Here is a 20,803-nt window from a genome sequence, read left to right as displayed (position 1 = left end):
GAAGACCCTCTTCCCCCAAATCTGTACATCTTGTTTTCATACAATCCCTCTATCCCACAGTCTTGCAGGGATTTGCTTTAGCGGAGCACTGATGTCTACTAACAGATACTTTTCTCTAAGCCCTGATAGTGGTCCCAAAATGATCCTTTACAGTGGTTGGGAAGTTTCCCCAGGCATTTAGACTCCTGAGAATAGAGTACATTTTCACAGCAGCAAAGTATTTCTTCAGGTGAAATTCATCTCCAGACTCACTGGTCACTTAGGTATGGAATTATGTGAAGAAGCTCTGCGTGAGAACCATGGAGTGACTCGCCTTATTCTTGCTTGTTGGTGTTCAAGGCATCACTGTCCTGGCTGGGGTTTACAGCATGCTTTGTAAAAACCCTCCCAAAGGGCTCCAACTTGCCATCAGGTGGAAGGGACATGCCAGCCACCAAAAACTGGAGTCATTTAATCCCCAAGATGTGCCTGTCTCTTGCATTCCCCATGGTTAATGTGGAAGAATTGCCTTTTTTGCTGTCTACTCTGTACTTTTGTGCTGCTCTGGGGCATTTTTTCTTTCCTGGCTTTTCTCCCATGATTGATATGCCTCTAATCACAATAAATGCAAGGAAAATAGTCAAGGTTAGTGCTGTATTGGTTTATACAGTAATAATTGACCCTGGCCATCATTCCTCTTTTAGAGTCTATCCTCACAAAAAGTCATTGTAAGCAAGTATCCCAAAGTGCCCATTTATCTGTTACCCAGGAAAAGGTCTTTTATCCTGAAGGGGAGTCTTGATGTGTGCTTGGCCATTTCAGAAGCATTTTTACTGTAGCACTAAACTTTTCTCTCCATTTACCTGTCCTGCAAACATTGATATTGTGCAGGAAGACCTAGTGTAAAGTAACTTCCCAATGCAAAAATAATTCCAGAAGTGCCTCTTGGGCACATGTCAGCACCTTCCACCAGGATGCATACAATCTCTTCTTGATTTCCCAGGTCCTCGCGATGTGTTTGCTTGCAGAAGGTCAGCAGCTGTACCTGCACTGGAGTCACAAGGTGGGGAGAGTCAGGGCTTTCTGGTAACTCTAATTTATGCTTTTAATTGAATCTGTGGTGTTTCTTTGCGCAGAAAACCTCTTAGACTATGGGAAAGATGGAAGAGAGGGGAGAGGTTAATCTTACAAGATCGAGATACCCATGAAAATCGTAACTCCACCTGAGCTGATCACTCAAACTCCTTTTGCACTCAGTGGAGGGAAATGAATCGTCTGAGGAAGCAATTCATCCAGCTGGTCATAGGCCTCTAAATTAAGATGAGATGAATCACACTCAAAAAACCCTTTTTTCCCCACTAACTCTAAAAGGTGCCTGCAGTGACTCATTCAGGTGAACATGTCTATATTTGACTCATCTACATATGGTAACAGGAAGTCAAAAGCAAAGCTTTCATGAGAAGCGCTGCATGACTTTCTGGATCAGACCCCAGCAATAGTGAAAAAGTGTCTGCTCTCTCCACAGGAGAGAAAGATGGCTTTTCCAGGGCATCCTGGTGTTTTATGCCTTTTGGTCTTTGTGTGGTTCCCTTGAAGTGTTCAAGACCAGGCTGGATGGGGCCCTGAGAAATCTGATTGAGTATCCATGGCAGGGGGACTGGAACTAGATAATCTTAAAAGTCCCCTTCAACTCATACTGTTCTGTAGTTCTTAATTCTATTCTAGGGTTTGGGAAATGCCTTTAGGAGTTTTGAGGACACAGAAACAAATTATCAGGGATTTTTTGCTGTAAAATTATGGGTTAGAATAATCTTCCTTAAGTAATTTTTGAGGCTGTGTGAGGCATTTAAAAGTATTTCTCTGTCCATGCAGTTTAGGGTAGGATGACATGCAATTGCAAAAGCTGCAGGAGGAGGGAATAGCTGAACATACAGATACTTGATCCTGTGTTTCTTCATTTAAGTAATGGAAACTGTGTGATCTTTACTATTAAAAAATGGGCTCCAGAAGAACCAGAAAGTTGTAGAACAATTTGTAAAAAACCCACCAAACAAAAAAAAAAAAAATTAAAAATAATAAAAATAAAAAGAGGCATTCTTTGGTGCAAGAAATAAAGTATTGATCTGTAGAAGATGCCCTGAAGAATGGTTAAGGCCTTGGTGCAATTACCTTTAATTGTCAACAGAAAGATGTTTTACCAAGAAAGGTCTGCCATTACCACAGTGCTGGTACCAAACCAAATAAGAAGCTGAAGAATTGACTGAGACACTGCCTCACCTTTTGGGTTAAAACTTGAATTCTCATCTCCTAATTATGGGATAGTTTGTTATCGCTGAAGCCTGTTATAAGGCAGCTCATAGAACAAGGAAGTTGTGTTGTTGTCCCTTTTGGGTGGACTTTGTCACTTTTGAGTTTAGAAGTGATAAATTTCATCTGCAGGTTAGAGATTTAATGTAAACTAATCACCTAGGCTCCATCTATATCAATAGAGAGAGAAGCATATTCCATCATAATGCAAGCAGGAATGGATCACCTCTGAAATTCCTCTTTCTCCACTGATTATAGAGAGAATCCTGAGAGTTGACTTAGTTGAGTACCCAGCTCCCGGGATCAGTCCAGCCATACTGATAGCATTGTGGATTTGGTTTTAGACCTGTTGGATGTCTCTGAACTGGCACAGTCAATCTCATGCATCTGAAACAATTTTTCTAGCTGCTTAAATTAACCGTGATTAAGATGAATGGCATACCCTATGCAGAAATGCTGAAGCTGATTTATGTCTTCTTTGTGTCTGCCCAGATTGGTACTTTTCTTGTCCTGGGCTTCTCTATCGCGTCCCTCTTTGCATTATCTATACTCTGGCGAGATCACCGGAAAACTGTCCGCCTGTCGTTCCAGGTAAGAGGGGTAAGGAGGTCTATTTGAAAGAGCAGCTTGTTTATAGACATACTCAGTGACAATTGGCAGAAGGTTTTCTGTATGGTGGATGTTTTTCACGTGGTTTTGTTAGCAAGGTTCGTTCTGAGAAAACTCTTATTATGACTTTACATTTCCTGTTGGGGGAAAGGAAGCCAAGGCCCGAGGTTGAGTTTCAAACTGTGTGATTTAACATGTCTCAGTTTGGAAAGATACAAAGCCCTTTTTGATTTTCCCTCCCCAAAAATAGAAGTCTACTGTTAAATTTCAGCTGTCCAGGACAGGTAAATTGGACACCTTAGGCTGGTAGGTTTGCTGGAGCAAGAACTTTCTCCCTCATCCTTCATGCTAATCTGCTGCTACAGCACAGTTTCTGTCTTTTGTGACTCAGAAGATCTTAGTCTCCTGAGGGCACAAGCGCACTGGGTTTTTGGGGAGCAGGTGGAGAACACTGGTGTCAGGTGGGACAAAATGCTGGTTGCAGGAGGTCAGAGTTCATAGTTGCTGGCCTCCTCAACTCTCACCAGATCTGACGGTGGAGGTAAGAGCTGCCCAGTGCTGTTCAGTGTCTGAGCATCCAGGTCCCCACTTCTATTGGGAAGGAGGAAGCATGTAGCCTTTGACTACACAGCTGCTTTGGGTCCAAACCACTCTACAGTTCTATGATTCTATGCTATTTGGGTCTATTACCTCTCCCCTAAGTGCCTTAGTTCTTGTGAAGGCTGGGAGAGCAATGCAAGTGGACTGGCAGAGGAATTGAAGATGTAGAGTTCGTAGGGTGTGGTTAATTGCACATTCCTGTTCTACAGTTCACTAACCACTGAGTTATGCACTGGCAAAGGTAATGAGAAACCATCAGCTTCTCCTCCCCCTGACAGACACCAGAGGATGTGGATGATGAGCGTGAGACACAAGAGCCTTTGGGTTCCACAAAGGTGCTGTTTATTTCAGGTGTCCATGCCCTTTGACATGGCCTCCCATTGCTGTCCCAAAGGACATGAATCTCTTGTAGATACTGTGTCATGTCCATTAGCCCAGCAAATCTATCTCAGGTATTCTGGACATCTCAGATGGCACCTCTGCTTGCACAACTGAATCCTGCTGCTGGTCAGGAGATGTTGGTATAGGGTGTCCAGGGCACACAGTGTCACATACAGCAACATGTCCCAGTGACTGCTGCTTTCTTCAACTCTTCCAGCTTAGAAAATCAAGCATCAGGACTAAGAGACAGGAAAGGCTTGCATCTGGAAAGTTTTTTTTTTGTTGTTGTTGTTTTGTTTTGGTTTGTGGGTTTTTTTGGTGTTTTTTGTTTGTTTGTTTGTTTGTTTTTCCTAGCACATACCTTAATAGCTGTCAGTTCTAGCTGGAATATTTGCCACAGGGCACTGAAAACAATGGACTGGCTTCTAGTTCAAATTTGCCTAGTTTTAGGAAAAATGTGTTAGACCAACAACCATTCCAATTTTGTATTTCTGCTTGGTTTCCAGCTCTTTTCATGCATTCATGCTAAGCATAGAAGTGATTCTTGTTTTATGATCTTCTTGTTTAACCCCTAGGATTAATGAAAGCAAATCTATTAACTCTATGTGTCCAGCAATATTACCTAATATATCTGCTTCTATTATACCACAGTAGTTAGCTTCATACCACAGCTAGTAAATACCACATTTTATCTCTCAGGTTTGTTGACATCAGTTTAATGATTTAACTGCAGTGTGGTGTGGTGTGGTGTGGAGATAGCTATTGCCTGGATAGGATTGGAGTTGTTTGTATTGGGTTAAACTGGAAGATGTTCAGAGATTATGGCATATCAGTAGTGGCAATCATGTCCTCATAGAGGAGGGTAGTTGTGTCCCCTTCAGCTGATTTAGGAGAAGGTAAAGAAGTGGGGAGCGCTCCTTAGGCTGGGGCACACTCCTCCCTGGCCTGATCAGGGGCACGTCTCTCCTCTGACTCCTGAGGTGTTTGGTGGATCCAACACAGGTGAGGGAGAGTGGTTAACTGCTGGTATCTGCAGCAGGAGCCCATCCAGGTGTGAGGACTGTCGCTCTGATGGGGATTGTTTCCATCTTTCTCCACAGTTCATCCTTTGACCAAAATACTTTTTTTCTCCTTACCAGGTCACAGCTCCTTATCTCCACATAGGGGCAATTGCCATCATGGTATTTCTTGCCTGGCCTGTGGCTCTTCATGCCATCAGAGCAGATAAGAAAGGTATGGCAGCTCTGGTTCCTCCTTCCTGTATGATAAAAGATATATACAAGCATGGGAAAAGAGGCATGCAGGAGCCCTTTCCTTCCACACCTGTACTCCAGCTGGAGGAGACTTCCCAGTTCTGCATCTCCCAGGGAAATTAGTAGGGCTGGGGCTTGGGCTGTGCACTGCCCTGTTGCTGTCCCAGTGTGTTACTGGTTTGCATGTTACCTTGCACTGTTTTGCCCTATACTGAGACAGTGATCTATGTTGAGGCAGAGGAGACTAGCAGAAGTACCCATGTTCTGAGTCATGAGTGGAAATTTGTTTTGCCCTCTGCAGGGGAAAGCGGCCAGTGGCTGATTTTTGCTTGCTGTGTACAGAAAGGATCTCTAGTCCAGTCAGACATACTATTTCAGGCTAGCATATATCAAGAGAGGCCAGCTGGGATAGGGAAAATATCTTTTTCCTCAGTTCCTGGTGTTATCTCATGGGAAGTTCCTGCCCACCTCTAGGAAGAATGACCAAATGTGTAAGGATAAAGCCAGATGCCAGGAACAACTGCTGAAAAACCTGATTGGGAGTGTCTAGTTTTCTTTTGTTGTCTCTCCATGTAGCCAAAATTATCTACCTAACACCCATCTTCAGATAGTGGTTTGCAATAAAAATCACAGACAGAATGGACTGATTTTTTTCCCGTCCAAGACTTGTTGAACTGCAGCTGGGGAGGTTGGGGGAGAATACACAGGGACATTATACACCACCTTGCCTGAAATAGTCCTAGCTTAGTACATCATCATCTTAGTGTAAGCCCAAATTCCTTCAGAGCCACTGGCACAGAGGGATGGTGGTACCCATTAAAGAAAGAGGTGTTGTGCATAGGTGCTCATTTCTCAGAAGAACTGTTTTGGCCCCTGAGGAGGACTCCTGGGGCTCTTGGGCAATGTGTCAACAGACTCCAGAGAAGACCACAGATAATGAGTTGGCAAGTCTCTGAGGTGCAATATCCATGCTCTCAGGGTCTGTAGGATTATCTGGGTCACTACCAACCATCTGAACAAACCAGGAAAGTATTCAAAGCAAGGAGATGCAACATAGTTGAAGGAGAGGTAGCTACTCTTCTTCATTGTGAATGAAACTTGAAAATGGTGCTTGTTCTCATCTGAGTAAGAAAAAAATTATCATCCTTCTGTTGAGGATTGTATTTCTACACATGGAGGAGATTTCATTGCATTATATCTAAAGAAAAAAAAGAAATAAGGTCATATCTTGCTCTCAGGCATTGTGAGATGTAATTAAAGCTTAAAACATGCAGTCCTGACTTAGACAGCCTTCATCCTTGCTTTACCAATTTGTTTTCTTGGGTTGTATTGTTTAGAGAGAAAGTGAAAATTAGGTAGGGGAAGATGGAAAGTAAAAAGGGATGGGACAAAGCCCAAAAGTTACTTAGCTGTATTAAAAGTTAAGTGGCGAGGCAGACTCGTACGTTATGATGTGGATTAACTCTAGCCTTCCTCCTTCAAATTCTTTCAGTTACTCAGGTGATAATTGTTGGTCCATACCTGGCTATCCTTCTCTTTCTTTTCTTGATACCTCTGGGGATGTACTCTCCTTGCATAAGAGAGATGGGAACACTTGGACCAAAGCCAGCCCTCATTGGACATCGTGGAGCACCAATGGTAGGTCTGAAGAAGTTATGTCATTTCTTCATCCTGTGTGTTGCTACTTTCATCATTATATTTTGTTGTTTCTTCTTTTTTTTTTTTTTTTTTTTCCCATTAAATCTGTGGATGGTGGGAAACATTTCTGGTCATTGGGACCGCATGCTAAAGGCATCACTGTATGGGTGGGCTAACAAGGAAAACAATGTTCCTGAGGGACAAGACCAGGTTGAAGAGGGCCCTGGGCAACCTGGAGTAGTGGAAGGTGTCTCTACCCTGACAGAGGAATTGGAATAGGGTGATCTTCAAGGCTCCTTCCAATTTAAACCATTCTATGAATCTATTAGTCTTCTACACAATGGGTTTGGCTAAAGTGGAAGAAAATATACAGTAGACTATAGGAATATAATGATGCTCCCTTAATAAAAAACAGAGATGTTACAAAGAGGCAGAAAATATTTGCAGAGTCCTCCAGAGTGTGTTTGAAAATTATCTGCTCCTGTGCTTTTTTTTTCCAGCTGGCGCCAGAAAACACTGAGATGTCATTTCTGAAGACAATTGAGCATGGTGGGGATGGGCTTGAAACAGATGTCACCATAAGGTGAGGGCAAAACACCGCATGTCACAGAATATTCGCTGGTTCTTCTAAGAGCTGTCCTTGGAGACATGCAGCTCCAGGCAGTTGGGTTTTACTGATGGATGGGACTGGGTCCCTCAGCTGTCATGTGATGACAGGGGCTGTAGGGCATGGTTGTTCTCAGGCAAGTCAATAAGCTGCAGCTATTGATTTAACAATCGTTATTTCTACAGTGTGTTTTAAATGTTTGGCAGAGTATAAAAACAAGCCTCTCATCTAGCCTGGCTTCCAGGTCACAGTGAGGGTTATATCAGGTCTACAACAGAAAATGAGTTCAGATTTGTGGCAGCATTGCCCTAATTATTAGATCTTTAATTGCCTTTCATTGCCATAAAATGCTAACATTCTGTGCAGGATGAGCTGTTCACAGGCACTGAATGAGAAAAACACTAACATTTGGACATTATAGTAAACTAGACATTTCTGTAAAAGAAAATTTTGTGTTTCTGTCACTATCCATTCAGAATTCAGTCCTCTGAAAACCACAGAAACACTTTGATGTCAGCAAAAAGAGTTTTCAATCATAAGTTACTAACCATTTTTGAGGAAGTCGGCGGGCAAAAAGGTCACCTCCTTCACATTGCCTCTAGGGAAACTGAGATACAAATAAGCATGACTTCTGTGAGATCTAGAAGTATTTAAGCTGGAAATAACTTGGTGTAATGAGCCTCAGCATTCCTCCATATTGCACATTCTGCAAAGAACTTCTGTACTCTGCTGCATTCACAGTGGCCCACATGTTCTTCTGACCTGGCTTGAGTCTGCTCATGCTGTGAACGAACTTGCTCCCCAGGTGACCTGAACTCTTGCTCTCTGGCAGCTATGATGGGGTTCCTTTCCTCATGCATGATGACACCTTGAGAAGGACAACTAACATTGAAGAGGTCTACCCTAATGACACTGCTAAAGCTGCTTCATTTTTCTCCTGGGATGCCCTGCAGAAATTGAATGCTGGAAAGTGGTTCCTTAAGGTAAGGATCATAAAGGGCTAGGAGCATTCAATGTCAGTTGGATTGGACTCTAGGCAACCTGATCCAGTTAGACAAATCCCTGTTTATTACAGGGAGCTTGGACTAGATGAGCTTTAAGGGTGTCTTCCAATGCAAACTTGTCTATGATTTCATGACTATCACCAACTGGATGTAAAAGAGACACTAGCTGTCTAGTATTTAACAGCATCAGTGTTAGAAGAGGAACAGCTAGTTGAGTTAAAATTCAAATAAGTCAGAGTAAATCTGTCAATTTGGGTCTCTTTTGTCCAGTTTGCCTTCAGGATAAGGAGACCTATAACAATTGGCTGGTAGGTGTTCTTGTGTCACCTTATCATGGCAAGCAGCATATCTCATGAGCTGGGGGAAGAAGAAAAGAGCTACTTGTGCAATGTGCTGTTTATAATATTCAGAGCTAACAAGGTGGGACAGAGAAGCACAGCAAAGCTAGCTTTGAGCTATGCAATTTAGTTCCCAGAAGCAATGTCCTCACAGCCTGAGTTAGCTTCCTCCACTTCTTATGTAGAAGAAATAAACAAAATAATATATCCCCACCTGTTGAGGGCTGACATAAAACTTTTTCCATCTTAGAGATACAGCTGATTCCCAGGGCAAACTATCTGATTGATTTCTTTTTTTTTTTTTTTTTTTTTTTTTTTATATCTGTTTGTTTCTAGAACAAACCATTTGTAGGGATGGGCTCCCTGTCAAAGGCAGATCGAAACCAGGCAAAGAATCAGTCCATTTACACGCTAAATAGTTTTTTGCGCCTTGCAGACAGTCACAATAAACTTGTGATATTTGATCTCTACCGCCCTCCAGAGAAACATCCTTACAGGAACTTATGGCTCCGCAAAGTCCTGGATGTCATCCTCAAAGAGTCGAAGATTAAACGCCATCTGGTAGGGTGGCCTCACTCCATATGCCTTTTTCTTGCTCTCCTCATTGGGCTTTGGGGTGGATTAGGCATGATTTCACCTGCATAAAATTGGCCTGTTGCATTTCACTTGATTTAAAAGACATAATTTGGAGTATATTCCTAATATTAGTTCCTCAGAAGGTTCACAATAGTGCAATCCTTCAGCAGCACAGGAAAGAAGGCAGTATATATACCAGCTGATGCCTTAGCCCCTAAACAGCACCCCTTCATAAATGTAACAATTGTCAGTCTACTCCCTGCTACCCATGCTTGTTTTATATGTTGCATAAAAATTCCTGGCTTAAATTAAAATAAATTGTGAGCCTTTATTGCCTTCCTCCCCCTGGCAGTGGATGAATACTAAACTCATGGGAATCAGTTTATGTACCCATTGATGCCTGGGGAATTATCTATATCTGCTGAATATCTTTTCTTCCATGCTGGAAGAATGGTAGAAGAGAATATTTTCAGTTGCCTTTTCCACAAACCAAAGCTGTATTTCATTCATTTTCAACACTGTGTCTTTTGTTGGGCTGTGTGAAACATACTCACTGATTTCCAGTGGATAAGAAAGGAACAGTGGATACTTATTTCTTGATAAAAGTGACTTGCAAGTTCTAACCCTGCATCTGAATATTACTTGATCACTGGGAGAAACATTGGGAGAAAATTTGACAGGCTGGGTTAAGTCCCTCAAGACATTATCTTTACTGGGCTTGTGTAAACAGTGGGGCATATCAGGGGCACAAATTCTTCTGCTGAGAATTTTCTGGTCCCTCTTGCTGCCTGCAGGTCCTGTGGCTGCATAACAGCGTGAGGTCCTTTGTTCAATCTGTTGCACCAGGGTTTCAGCACACGATGGGCAGAAAGGCACCAATAGAAGACCTATTAAAGCACAATATTGTCAAACTCAATCTGGTCTACACTGACATGTCCAGTGAAGATATCCGGTAGGTTTCAGCTCCAAGTTCAATCTTTGGGGTGCATCTGGACTATGTTTGCCTCATGTATGGGGCAATGTCTCCCTCCAGTGACCAGTTCCAGAGACGATATTATTTTGGGAATAGGTTGTTCAGATCAAGCAGTCATCCCTGATGTATTTTAGGGGTGACAGGCTGCAGTTCACTCCTACTGTTGATTAAGAGGTGGTATATGTAATTAAATCTGGCTGTCCTCAATTCGATATTGACCAGGATCTGAGGATCTTCTGGTAAGAACAACACCGCTGTATTCTGATTTCTTGTCTTTTTATTTGTGCCATCCCCTAATCAAGGAGAATGGACAACTATTTAACTTCCCATGGCTCTTCCACAAACACCAGTGAGGGTGCATAGTGCTATGGTGAGAGACCATCACCCTCTGGTGTTTTGTCTGTTACTATCAGTGCTGTGTTACATGTGACATAGAAATGCCATTTCTATGATGAAAGGCTCCACTTTCTTTGCAGGAGTTCTCAGAATGCTACTCTCACATGGCAAAATAACCCAACAAATCACCAAAAAACCCCCAGCATTACCTGCCCAGCTCTCCTTTTGTAAACAGGAATTTTTTGCTTTTTCCAATGCACAAAACCATTGAAGTCTAGTTGAAATGAAAAAGAAATGAAAAACTTTAATCCTTTGGACGAGAGTAATGTTCATGTTTTCTCAATTATAATTGTCACAGGATGTAAAGTCATAGAATCACAGAATGGTTTGGGTTGTAAGGGACTTTCAGCATCATCTAGTTACAACTTTCTGCCATGGGCAGGGAAGCTCCCACTAGACCTGGTTTCTCAGGGCCTTGAACACCTCCTGAGATGGGGAGTCTACAAACTCTCTGGGCAGTCTGTAACAGTGTCTCAACCACCCTCACAGTTAAGAATTTTTTCCTAATGTCTGATCTAAAATTTCCCCCGTTAGTTTAAGGCCATGCCCCCTTGTCCTGTCACTCAATGCCCTTGTAAAATGTCCCTCTCCAGCTCTCATGTAGCCTATCTCAGTACTGGAAGGTGCTCTAAGGTCTTCTCAGAGCTTTCTTCTCTCCAGGCTGAAAGGCCATAAAAAATCATAGGCAGATCCCTTTGGGTAAACCTTGGGTACTTCCTAGGTAGATTTATAAATGCTGATATTGAGGATACATTACCTTTATACAAGGAATGAACTTCATATTAAGTTTCAATAGCTTATAATAACTTGAGAAATGATGCATTGATGGAGTGACCATAACAAACTTGGGTGGCCAGCTTCAAAGATTAACTCAGCTGGTCTAACCAACTCAGGTGCTCTAACCAACACCAACATTGTGGGTGCAATCCCTACCTGAGCCATTAACTGAAGAGTTGGACTCTGTGGCCCTCTGTGTCCCTTCCAACTCAGGCTATTCTGTGACTCTGTGGTGGTTTGGAACACACTGTGGGAAGATTATAGAATAACATGAATAGTTTAGATTTGAAAGATCTCTAAGACCATCAAGGCCAACCATTATACCAGCACTGCCAAACCCACCACTAAACCACGTCCCCAAGTGCCACATCCACATGTTTTAAGTTCCTCCAGAGATGATGATTTCAGCACTTCCCTGGGCAGCTGATTACAAAGCTTGATAACCCTTGCGATCAAGAATTTTTTTCCTACTATCCAGTCTAAGCCTTCCTTGGTGAAGCTTGGGTCCATTTCTTCTTGTTCTATTGTTTGAAGATCTTCCATGCAGAAAGAATGGCAGCACAGAATATTTCGGTTGCCTTTTAAAGGAAGAGACTGGCTCCCACCTGGGCACAGCCTCCTTTACAAATACATTCCTACATTGATTCATATGGCAGAAGGATTAGAAAGGTTTTGACCTTTTGGGCATTTTATCTGCATTTGTTTCCAGCTGTTCAGCTATTCTGTATTGATGAATTGTTAATGATTAATTATTGGCTGGTTGGCTTTCCTTTATGTTCCTTATCTAGGTCCTAAAGTAAGCACTTCCTACAGAAGATTACAACCATTTCCCATGATCTTCCCGAATCTCCTTGAGTAAGGCCGAAGGAAGTGCTAATCTCCTTGCTCAATGAAGGTTGTTGCCTTTTGGTCTTTTAAAGGAAATATGCTGAGGCAAACATCACCACCAACTTCTATGTGGTCAACGAGCCATGGCTCTATTCCCTGGCATGGTGCTCTGGGGCACACTCTGTGACAACCAATGCTGTCCACTTGCTGAAGGATCTCAACCAGCCACTCTTCCTCATGGTAAGTGGAAGTCTTCTCTGTCTTAAGGGTGGCAAAGAGGGTTAGGATGTTCATGATTACCTTTGGAGACGATGGGCCAGTTCACACATGGATAAAGCATCCTTTAAGGATCCTTTGCATAAGAAGGACCTGAGTTGAAACCTGGCTTACCTGGAAGCTCAAAGCCACTATAGGTATTACCATACTCTTCTCTCTTCTCCTGGCTCAGGATGAAGCACTCTGCTTGTCTGCATTATCACCTTAGGCCTTGAGATAAGGGAAAAGAGGTCATATTGAGACTTGTGCAGGAAGAAAGGAAGGGCCTCTGAGGACAGAAGTTGATGCATGAGGATTTCTCTTTTCCCACAGCGTCCTACTGCCCTTGTCAAACTTAGTCTTGTTCCGCAAGTCCAAGGGAAACAATCACTTTAATAAGCCTTCCTTCTGGGAGGAATTTTCACATAATTTCTCTATTTGTTATTCTGCCTTCTCCTGCAGGACCAAGAAGCATCTGGAGCATTGGTCCCACCAGAGTCTCTCTAAGGGCTTTAAACAGTTGGCTTCAGTCTTGAATTAGATTCTACAATGCTCCCCTCCAGAGAAATGCAGTCTTTCAGTCCATCCTAAGTTTGGGTGGAGGTCTAGTGTAAGAATGAATCTTCAGATGATCTTAGACTTAAAGTGGGAGCCACCCCAGGCACTCTGTTGTGTTTAGTAAAGGACAATTTTGCCAGAGAAAATGAGATGCCACCAGTTGATATTATATTTGGGGTGAAGCTGAGAAGTGCAAGACCTGCCTTACAAACAAGAGGTCTCTGTGGCATTCACTGTGAAATGGTAAAATCTTCTTGGCTACAAAACAGACCTGCTTGTATGAAGGAGGATGATTTGGCACTAACACCCAGTGATGAGTGGCCACTTGGAAGTACCACTGAGTGCTTTAAACACCCAAGGGATGTTACTGCAGATGCAAACCAGGCAGCTGAATAGCCATATTCAATCAGGAAGAAAGAGGCTGGGTAAATTTTTTGCAAATCTCATGGTCCTTGGTGGTGGACACAACCTCTGTTGTTTTCTTCCAGACACCACAGCAGTACAACACCATGTGGATCCTGACAGATCTGACTGCTGCATTCCTCATCTCACTCATCTTTGCTCTGCACTGGTAACTACTAAGTTGTTAATGGCCATCCTAACCTGATCTTTTGCTCCAGATGGAGGGAAGGAGGAATGCTTTCAGGTGACCTCAAGGGTTAAAACTGCACCTGAGAACTTTAGGAACTTCCCTCTGGAAAGGGAAGAAAGACCCAAAAGTCCACCAAAAATTTCTCTTTCTCCTGTTTGCTCTCATTTTCCCTTTTCGTTTTGTCAACTCCGCCATTGTCTGCCCTCAGGATTCAGTGGAGAACTGGTGGATTTATAGTAGCAACATAAACCAGCTATCAAAGCTGGTGGGCTGAGAAAGGAACTGATTTTTCTATTATTACTATTTGACAGTGTCTCACTGGACTGATTTGTTAGGACAGCTCTCAATGCTAATATTTGAGCATCCCAAGTCTCTCTGCACATGTCAGAGCCCCTCAGGAAATCCATCCACACAAAAATGTCTGACCATGTCACAGCCACCACATTTTCTTTCGTTCCACTCTGTCAGAGATTATTGGGGAATCCGGGGTTCATGGAACAGGCTCGGTCCAGCAGGTTGTGTTTGGCTGCTGGGTGTTCTGCTCTGCCACAATTGTGTGAGGATATGCCTGTGCTCTCATCCCAGTAGTGCCCAAGGAAAGCAGGATGTGCTGGGCTCAGCTTCAGCTGGCTGTCTGCAGGTGGGTGGGAGGATCAGAGCAGCCAGCCCAGGGAAGTTTTTTTGCAGGGTGCTGGCAGTACAATGATGCTTCTAGTGGCAACAAGCAGAAAGTTTGGGAAGCCCCTGGGTGAGAACTCTGGGCTGCTGTTAACTGTGACTTGCTTTGGCATGGGAAAAGGTTGGAGTGCTAATATTGCTCTGGGATGGTGAAAAAATTAATTAGTAGCAGTTTGACCGTGATGAACTAGCAGCTGTACAGGCATTTTTTGCTGGGCATCCAGGTTTTTCCCAAGGCAAGGTGGTTCTTTCCTTTCCTCCCCCTCTTACCCTGCTCTGCTCTCCTCAAGTCTCGCTTTCCCCTTGTTTTCAAGGCTACAGTTTTCAGGGTGGTACGCAATCACTCCTGTAAAACATCACCACCACCATCAGACCTTACCATGCCCAACTCCAGGATCATGTTCATGTTGTGTTCATTTCCCAAACAATGGCATCCCCAGGGACTGGGACCAAAGGGCTATTAGCAGTGCGTCAGTGCCCTGTGTGGTCTTGTCAGGTTTATGAACACACCAAAATCACAATTTTTTAATTTGCCTGGCTGCTTAAGAACCAGTGTCTGTAAATATTTTGGGGGTTTTGGAGCTTTTAAATATTTCTTAGAAAACAGGGCTTAGTCAGAAAGTTGACTTCAAAATGCTGCTGCACACATGAAGTGTGGGTGCTTAGACATCAGTCATGCACTTGAGTGCTTTCTCAGTAAGAACCTGAGAAAATCCCAAAATATTGCCTTCACAAAGCAGGAAAAAGCTGTCCAAGGCAGCAGGGGGCTGTGAGGAACACCACAGCAAGAAGTGGCCTAACCCAGGTGCTTTGCCCCATGCAGGTGGCGAGAGAAGAATTTCTCCTGCTGTGCCCAGGACAGTAACCCAATGATAGAGAGTGGTGGCACCTATAACAAATTCAAGACAGGTGAGCAAGACAAGGGGAGCAGCTGCATCCTGCTCTGTGGGAGTATCAAGATCCTGATGGGTGGGATGGTGATAGGTGTCCATACTTTAAGTATGGAAGTGTCCATACTTAAGTAAGGAAGGTTATGAGGAAGGATGCAGTCTGGGTTATCTCAGCCCCAGACCCTGTAGCAGCTCAATCCAATTGGCCCTGCTTCAAGCAGAGGCTGCAGCAGACACCTCTAGATGTCCTCTCCAATACTCATTACTATGCAATGCTGTGAAAAGAGACTCTGGAGGCACTGAGAACTCTTGGTTCTGCCAGGTGGGGTGGGATTGGCTGAGAACTCTCCCACGCACCACATTTCTGCACCCACGGAGCTATCAGCTATTATCCAGACAAAATAACCCAACCTGGCCTGCATGCATTTTCAAGCAGGTTCTGTTTGCTCACAGTAGCTGTCAGAACAGATACAGATGTTTGGTAGCTCACTGTGTGTCTTCTTTTCCAGAGCTCAGTGACATGCCTGCTGTCCTGGCCTGACATGGGCAGAGAGGGGATGTGAACCTGTTGTCTCAGTGAGGCCGGGGAGACCAGCTGGTGGGGGCTCAGATCTACTTGGTGAGGAGGAGCCATTTGCCTTCGTGGCCCTGCTGAAGATTAGCATCAGCCTTCCTCTCCTACAGCTTTTCTCACATTCCCATGCCTGTCAGTGATCCTCGGGGTGCAGGAGAGCGCAGATGGAGTTGCAGCCATGAAGAAACTGTGCATTATGGTGAGATGCACCAAGCACATGGGAGCCACCATTTACCCGAGACCACTGGCATTTCACAGGGCAATCATTCCCTGTTTCCACACGTGCTGCAAACATCTGAGCATCCTCCAGACCTCCTTGTTCTCAGGTGCCCAGATTTTTTGTATCAGACCAGCCTCTTCACACACTACCTCCCGTCCTCCCCTGTTGCAGGTGTCCTCCATCCCCAAGAGCACACTATCCCCACCACGATGGTCAGGTGCTGCTGGCTGGGTGACAATCGGTACCTTTCCATAACAGAGGCAGGAGCAACTTTGGTTTTCCTTTTCTCCACTCTTGCCCTGCCACAGAGCCTAACAGGACAATCTCCTCCCCTCATCTGTTGGCAAGGGCATGTGGGGGCTGAGGACTTTTTAGTGTCTTGGCCATGTAGCTACTGGGACTATGACCAGTAAGAACCACTTTTCTTCAGAAGGATGGAGCTGTGTATGAATTGGTCCCACCAAGTGTTTGCTTTTCCCTTGGGAAGGTCTCTACACCTGTACTATAGCCTGGGATTTATTCCAATTTTCATTTCTCCCAGTGGCTGCTGGCAGTGGGGAGGGGGCCTATGCTCTGTAATGGAGATGAAAACATCTCTCAGGTTTAAGCCATATCTTTCTACTTGAAGAGATAATATGTTTTTTTGTAAATTGCAAGTGATGTTTTAAATACATTTTATCTCTCCTATCCTGTTTTGTTCTTATTTCAGCAAACTGGGAAGGAAAAAGAATACAGTAGTCTTTGCCTGATCCAGACTATAGATATTTCTTATACATGAGCCTTTTGTTAAATGAAGTGATCACAAGCAAGAGGGCAGCATTAAGTTATAGAGTTATCTGTGTTGAGAAGCACCCAAACCTTTCAAGTTGCAACTCTGGAGTATTCTGAAGGCTAGAAATGTGAAAAATGAAAATGCTTCTTTGGAAAAAGGCTAAAGGGCTGATGAAATGTTGTAGAGCTGCTCCAGGTCTATGAAATATGGGGAGTGGATGGTGTTAAATCCCCCTCCCCCTGCCTTGCATACATAGATGGTTCATAACTTTTCATGAGTACCAGTCACATAGGGAATGTGAGCAGCAAAAATAGGAGGTGGGGAGTGTGTGGGTTATGTGTGGTGGGCACCATGGGCTTCTTAGCCTGTGGCTTGGTGTTCAAGTGAGGGACTTGGCTGTGGCTCCCCAACTGCTGCCTTTAATGTACTTTGGGAAAACCCACCTCCATGCTCTTTCATCCATGTTATCTAGCCACTGCTTGGCCAGTATGCACTCGTAACTCCCCGTACTCACCCTTCTCATCCTCAGAAGTCTTGCCTAGGCAGGGCCTGGCCAGATAGACCTGTGGTTTCCTTTAATGTCTTACACTCTGTCACATCTCAGCTACTATTTTCATTGCTTCTCAGCTAGCAAGGTCTGGCAACCTTGTTAAGCACATGACTGGTTGTTTGACTCCCACACACAGACTTTTCATCCAACACTTCCTACATGCAGTGATTAAGCTCAGAACTGACTGGAAGGTTCAGCCCTTATCAGAGAGGACAAGCAATGGAGACTCCCAGACTTCAGTGGTTTTTTACCCCAAAAGAAAAGACTTCAATTAATTTCCAGTCTGGGTACACTGATGGTTTGTTCTCCCTTGCTGGATGCTCTCATCAGGAGTTGCACAATACAAGGAAAAGTCTTGTTCATAACAAGAACGCGGGGGCCCTGAACCCACCCTTCCCCATGGAGATGTCACCACTACTGCACAGTGCAGAACAGCCTCCCACAAGCCACTTGATGCTTTTTAATTGGAGTATTTCACTTGGACATATGTTTTTTCATATTACATTGCTTGGTGTGTATACAAAGAGGCCAGCAGATGCTAATACATAAGACACACAGGTACACACACACACAGAGTCCCAGTCCTGCCCAAAATTATGGGTGCATGGGATGGAAACGGAGCTGTAAGTGGAGGGATGAGGGTGGTGGCAGGAGAAAGATGACCCACAACAGCTGTAGAAAACACTGCTGTGATGCATCATCTGCTGAGTGTGCAGTGGGTGGCAGGGATGGCTGGAGACTCAGAAAAAGCAGTGATTGTGTGGTGATGATAGGCGTGTGTCTAAGGACAGGTGGGATCCCTGGGACAGCTGGATCATGGCAGCTGGGGAAGGGAGAGAAATGTCAGAGATGGATGATGAGAAGGCAGCTGGGCTCCTAACGTAGCCTTGGTGTAACCATGCTCCCATCCCAGATGGGTAGGGGATGATGGAAGAAGGTGATCTCCTATCAGCCCTGTCTGGCTGGTGGATGTCTCCATGCAGCATCTCATTCGCTTTGATGGACCAACCAAAGTCATAAGTCATTGTTGCATCCCACTTGAATGTCACAGTCCTCAAGATCTGGTAGGCAGCGCTGCCAATTCTGCCTGGCACACCATACCTGAGCTCAGCTGAGCTTAACAGAGCAGCACGTGACACCACACAATATGGACTTCTACAAAAGCAGTCAAACCCAGCCCAGTGCACAGGACCAAGAGAGGCCTCAACATCTACTGAGATCCACTCAGTGCTGGTTACACCAACACCAGATCTTGGTGTACAGTTGTCGCCTCTCTTGATACTCCACACCCAGCCATGTCTTCCTTTGAAGGCTGGATTTTGGAAAGGCATCCCCCCAGGCTTCTTTCCCTGCATCCTTCCAGACACAATATAATTTCAGCCTCCTCTCTGCCAGCAGGTCCCATCTCTGCTCCAAAGTATGCTGGTTCACACTCTGTGGCATTGGGTGGCAGATGAGACAGCCAATCAAAGATGGAGAAAAGACCACCAAAATCAAGGGTCTGCCTTTGCTGTGAGTGGTTCAGGTCCAGCTAGGACTCATGAAGAGCTGCTTTACACAGAAACACACAAACAAATCACAATAAAATCACCAGATGGTACAAACCTGATGGCCAAGTTAATGTTTGAATTACAGCCCAACACAGGCTCTTCAGTCTTCCAAAAACTTCAGTCTTCCAAGCATGGGGTGTTCAAAACCCCTATAACCATATTGAAGTTTGCAATAAAAGTTAAGGTTAATTTTTCTGAACACAGGGAGCAAAAGGAGATAATTAATTTCCCAAGCTTTGCTTCCAGCTGAACCCTTAGGTTGAGAAAGATATGGCTTACTCAGCCTCTGGCAGTCATAGCTCTTGGGGAATCTCTGGGCAAGGGATTGTTCTGCAGGTCAGCATCCAGATACCAGTACGAAATACAGGATTTTTTTTTCCTTTTTAATATTTTAAAAAATAAATAAAAGAAGAAATGAAACTTTAAAATTTGTTCTTTAAATATTTCCAGCATTGCACAGATAGGACTTTAGTACTCTAGCCTGTTCGATCAGTAGTTTGTTTATTCTGATTCCTAGTTAAAATGTGGTGCTCCCTGCTTACTTTTTCTTTCTGTACATCTTAAGAACACAGTGTATTCTTTTGTAATGACTTAAAAACAAGCCCTGCAGTGTTCACTGGACATCTTTCCAGCATGGGTCAGGGCTCCTTTATTCCTCTTCAAACCTGAAATTCCCAGAACTTCACCAAAATCTGTTAGCATCCTAACAGCTCTCATATTTAAGAAAAAAAAACAAATGAAAACAAAGCAAGCCACACACACACACACACTGACACACACACACACAAATCCTCTTCCAAGAGCCTTTGTGACCTCCTGCTGGAGTGTCTTTGCCTTGGTCACTCTCTGAGAGCAGTGGTGTCTCCTGGAAATCTTTGAGGTGTAGGAGTGAGTTGGGATGCAGGGTGATGAAGGTGAGTAGAAGGTCATAGATAGTCATCTTCGCTGGAAGGGGAGGTGGGATTGGAGCCCTCAAGGTCAGAGTCCATTGAACTCCCTGATGGTGTTCGGCTCATCTTCCACATCTGGGAGGCAAAGGTTCTTGCCCAGCTGCATGGGTATCCCACAGCCCTCAGCTGGTGAATTAGCCCCATGACCACATGCCAGTGGCTTCTTGCAGTTCACTTGCTACCCTTTGCACTCCTCTGTTTGCTCATGGCTGTTAGCATCTGGCTGATGTATGAGGTCAAAAGATCATCCATCTTGTACCCCTGAGGAGGAGAGGGAAGATGTTACCAGCCTCTAGAGCACAACTTACAGTCTCTGGCTTGTGCCTCCTGAACACACTGGCTAGCAGTTCTTGCATTGCAAATTGTCAGGTACATTTGACTTGTTCCACCATTCTCCTTGAGTGAAGTGTCACCACCACAAGGAACACTGTCCAAACATTATTTGCAACATTGAGATGGAGGAACTCCCTGTCCCAGGATGCTGCTGAGGCTAAGGACAGAGGGAGCTTTGGATAGGACATAAATTTTCAAATGGCCAACAAAATACTAAATGCCTCAGATTTAGTAACAATTAATCCAGATGGGATTTTTATGCTTTGGGTTTAAGACAGTCTAGAAGGAGGTTTATTGCTGTGATTGTTACTAGGGACAAGATGGGTAAATGTTATTTGCTAAAGGGCTCAAGAGTACCCCTTGAGCCCATGTCAACTTTAATGTGTTTTTTAGTCCAGTTACTGGGAGCAGTCCCTCATGCTCCTGACACAGCAACATGCCAAGTACCTTAGGTGTGCTTGTTCGTTGGATGATGGACCAAGTGAGAGCCCTATCCCTGATTCATTGAGCAGAGCCATGGGAAATTCAGAAGGAAAAAAAACTGTATCAGCAGCTCTTCTGAGAGACCACTTTCAGCCCAGAGAATCCCTGAGACACAATTTCCTGCTGAAGTCA

General features: G+C 44.1%; 2 protein-coding genes across 12 annotated transcripts in view; one reads left to right on the top strand and one right to left on the bottom strand.

Moving 5' to 3' along the window:
* The window catches only part of GDPD4 (glycerophosphodiester phosphodiesterase domain containing 4), a 45,615-nt gene extending 28,895 nt beyond the window's left edge, over positions 1-16,720 (top strand). Inside the window, exons 5-16 of one of the 2 annotated variants that reach the window (XM_021533931.3) lie at positions 983-1,042; positions 2,779-2,877; positions 5,016-5,109; positions 6,622-6,767; positions 7,268-7,350; positions 8,207-8,357; positions 9,053-9,277; positions 10,087-10,244; positions 12,359-12,506; positions 13,568-13,650; positions 15,173-15,258; positions 15,749-16,720. In XM_021533931.3, coding sequence (XP_021389606.1) covers positions 983-1,042; positions 2,779-2,877; positions 5,016-5,109; positions 6,622-6,767; positions 7,268-7,350; positions 8,207-8,357; positions 9,053-9,277; positions 10,087-10,244; positions 12,359-12,506; positions 13,568-13,650; positions 15,173-15,258; positions 15,749-15,780 — 1,365 coding nt within the window. In that variant the 3' untranslated portion in view covers positions 15,781-16,720. Of the gene's footprint in view, positions 1-982; positions 1,043-2,778; positions 2,878-5,015; positions 5,110-6,621; positions 6,768-7,267; positions 7,351-8,206; positions 8,358-9,052; positions 9,278-10,086; positions 10,245-12,226; positions 12,507-13,567; positions 13,651-15,172; positions 15,259-15,748 lie in introns of those variants that run through there. The other variant, XM_085574193.1, reaches the window with a different exon arrangement.
* Positions 16,721-17,637: 917 nt separating this feature from the next.
* MYO7A (myosin VIIA) overlaps positions 17,638-20,803 on the bottom strand; it is a 97,541-nt gene continuing 94,375 nt past the window's right edge. For all 10 annotated transcript variants that reach the window (XM_085574139.1, XM_085574147.1, XM_085574141.1 and 7 more), the window contains one exon: positions 17,638-20,116. In XM_085574139.1, the coding sequence (XP_085430265.1) occupies positions 20,027-20,116 (90 nt within the window). In that variant the 3' untranslated portion in view covers positions 17,638-20,026. The remainder of the gene's footprint in view (positions 20,117-20,803) is intronic.

The sequence above is a fragment of the Lonchura striata genome, chromosome 1 (genome assembly GCF_050655825.1).
Source record: "Lonchura striata isolate lonStrDom1 chromosome 1, ASM5065582v1, whole genome shotgun sequence".
In the NCBI taxonomy this organism is placed as follows: Eukaryota; Metazoa; Chordata; class Aves; order Passeriformes; family Estrildidae; genus Lonchura; species Lonchura striata.
The sequence above is the reverse complement of the archived record's forward strand: the minus strand, read 5'-3'. Positions and strand labels throughout refer to the sequence as shown.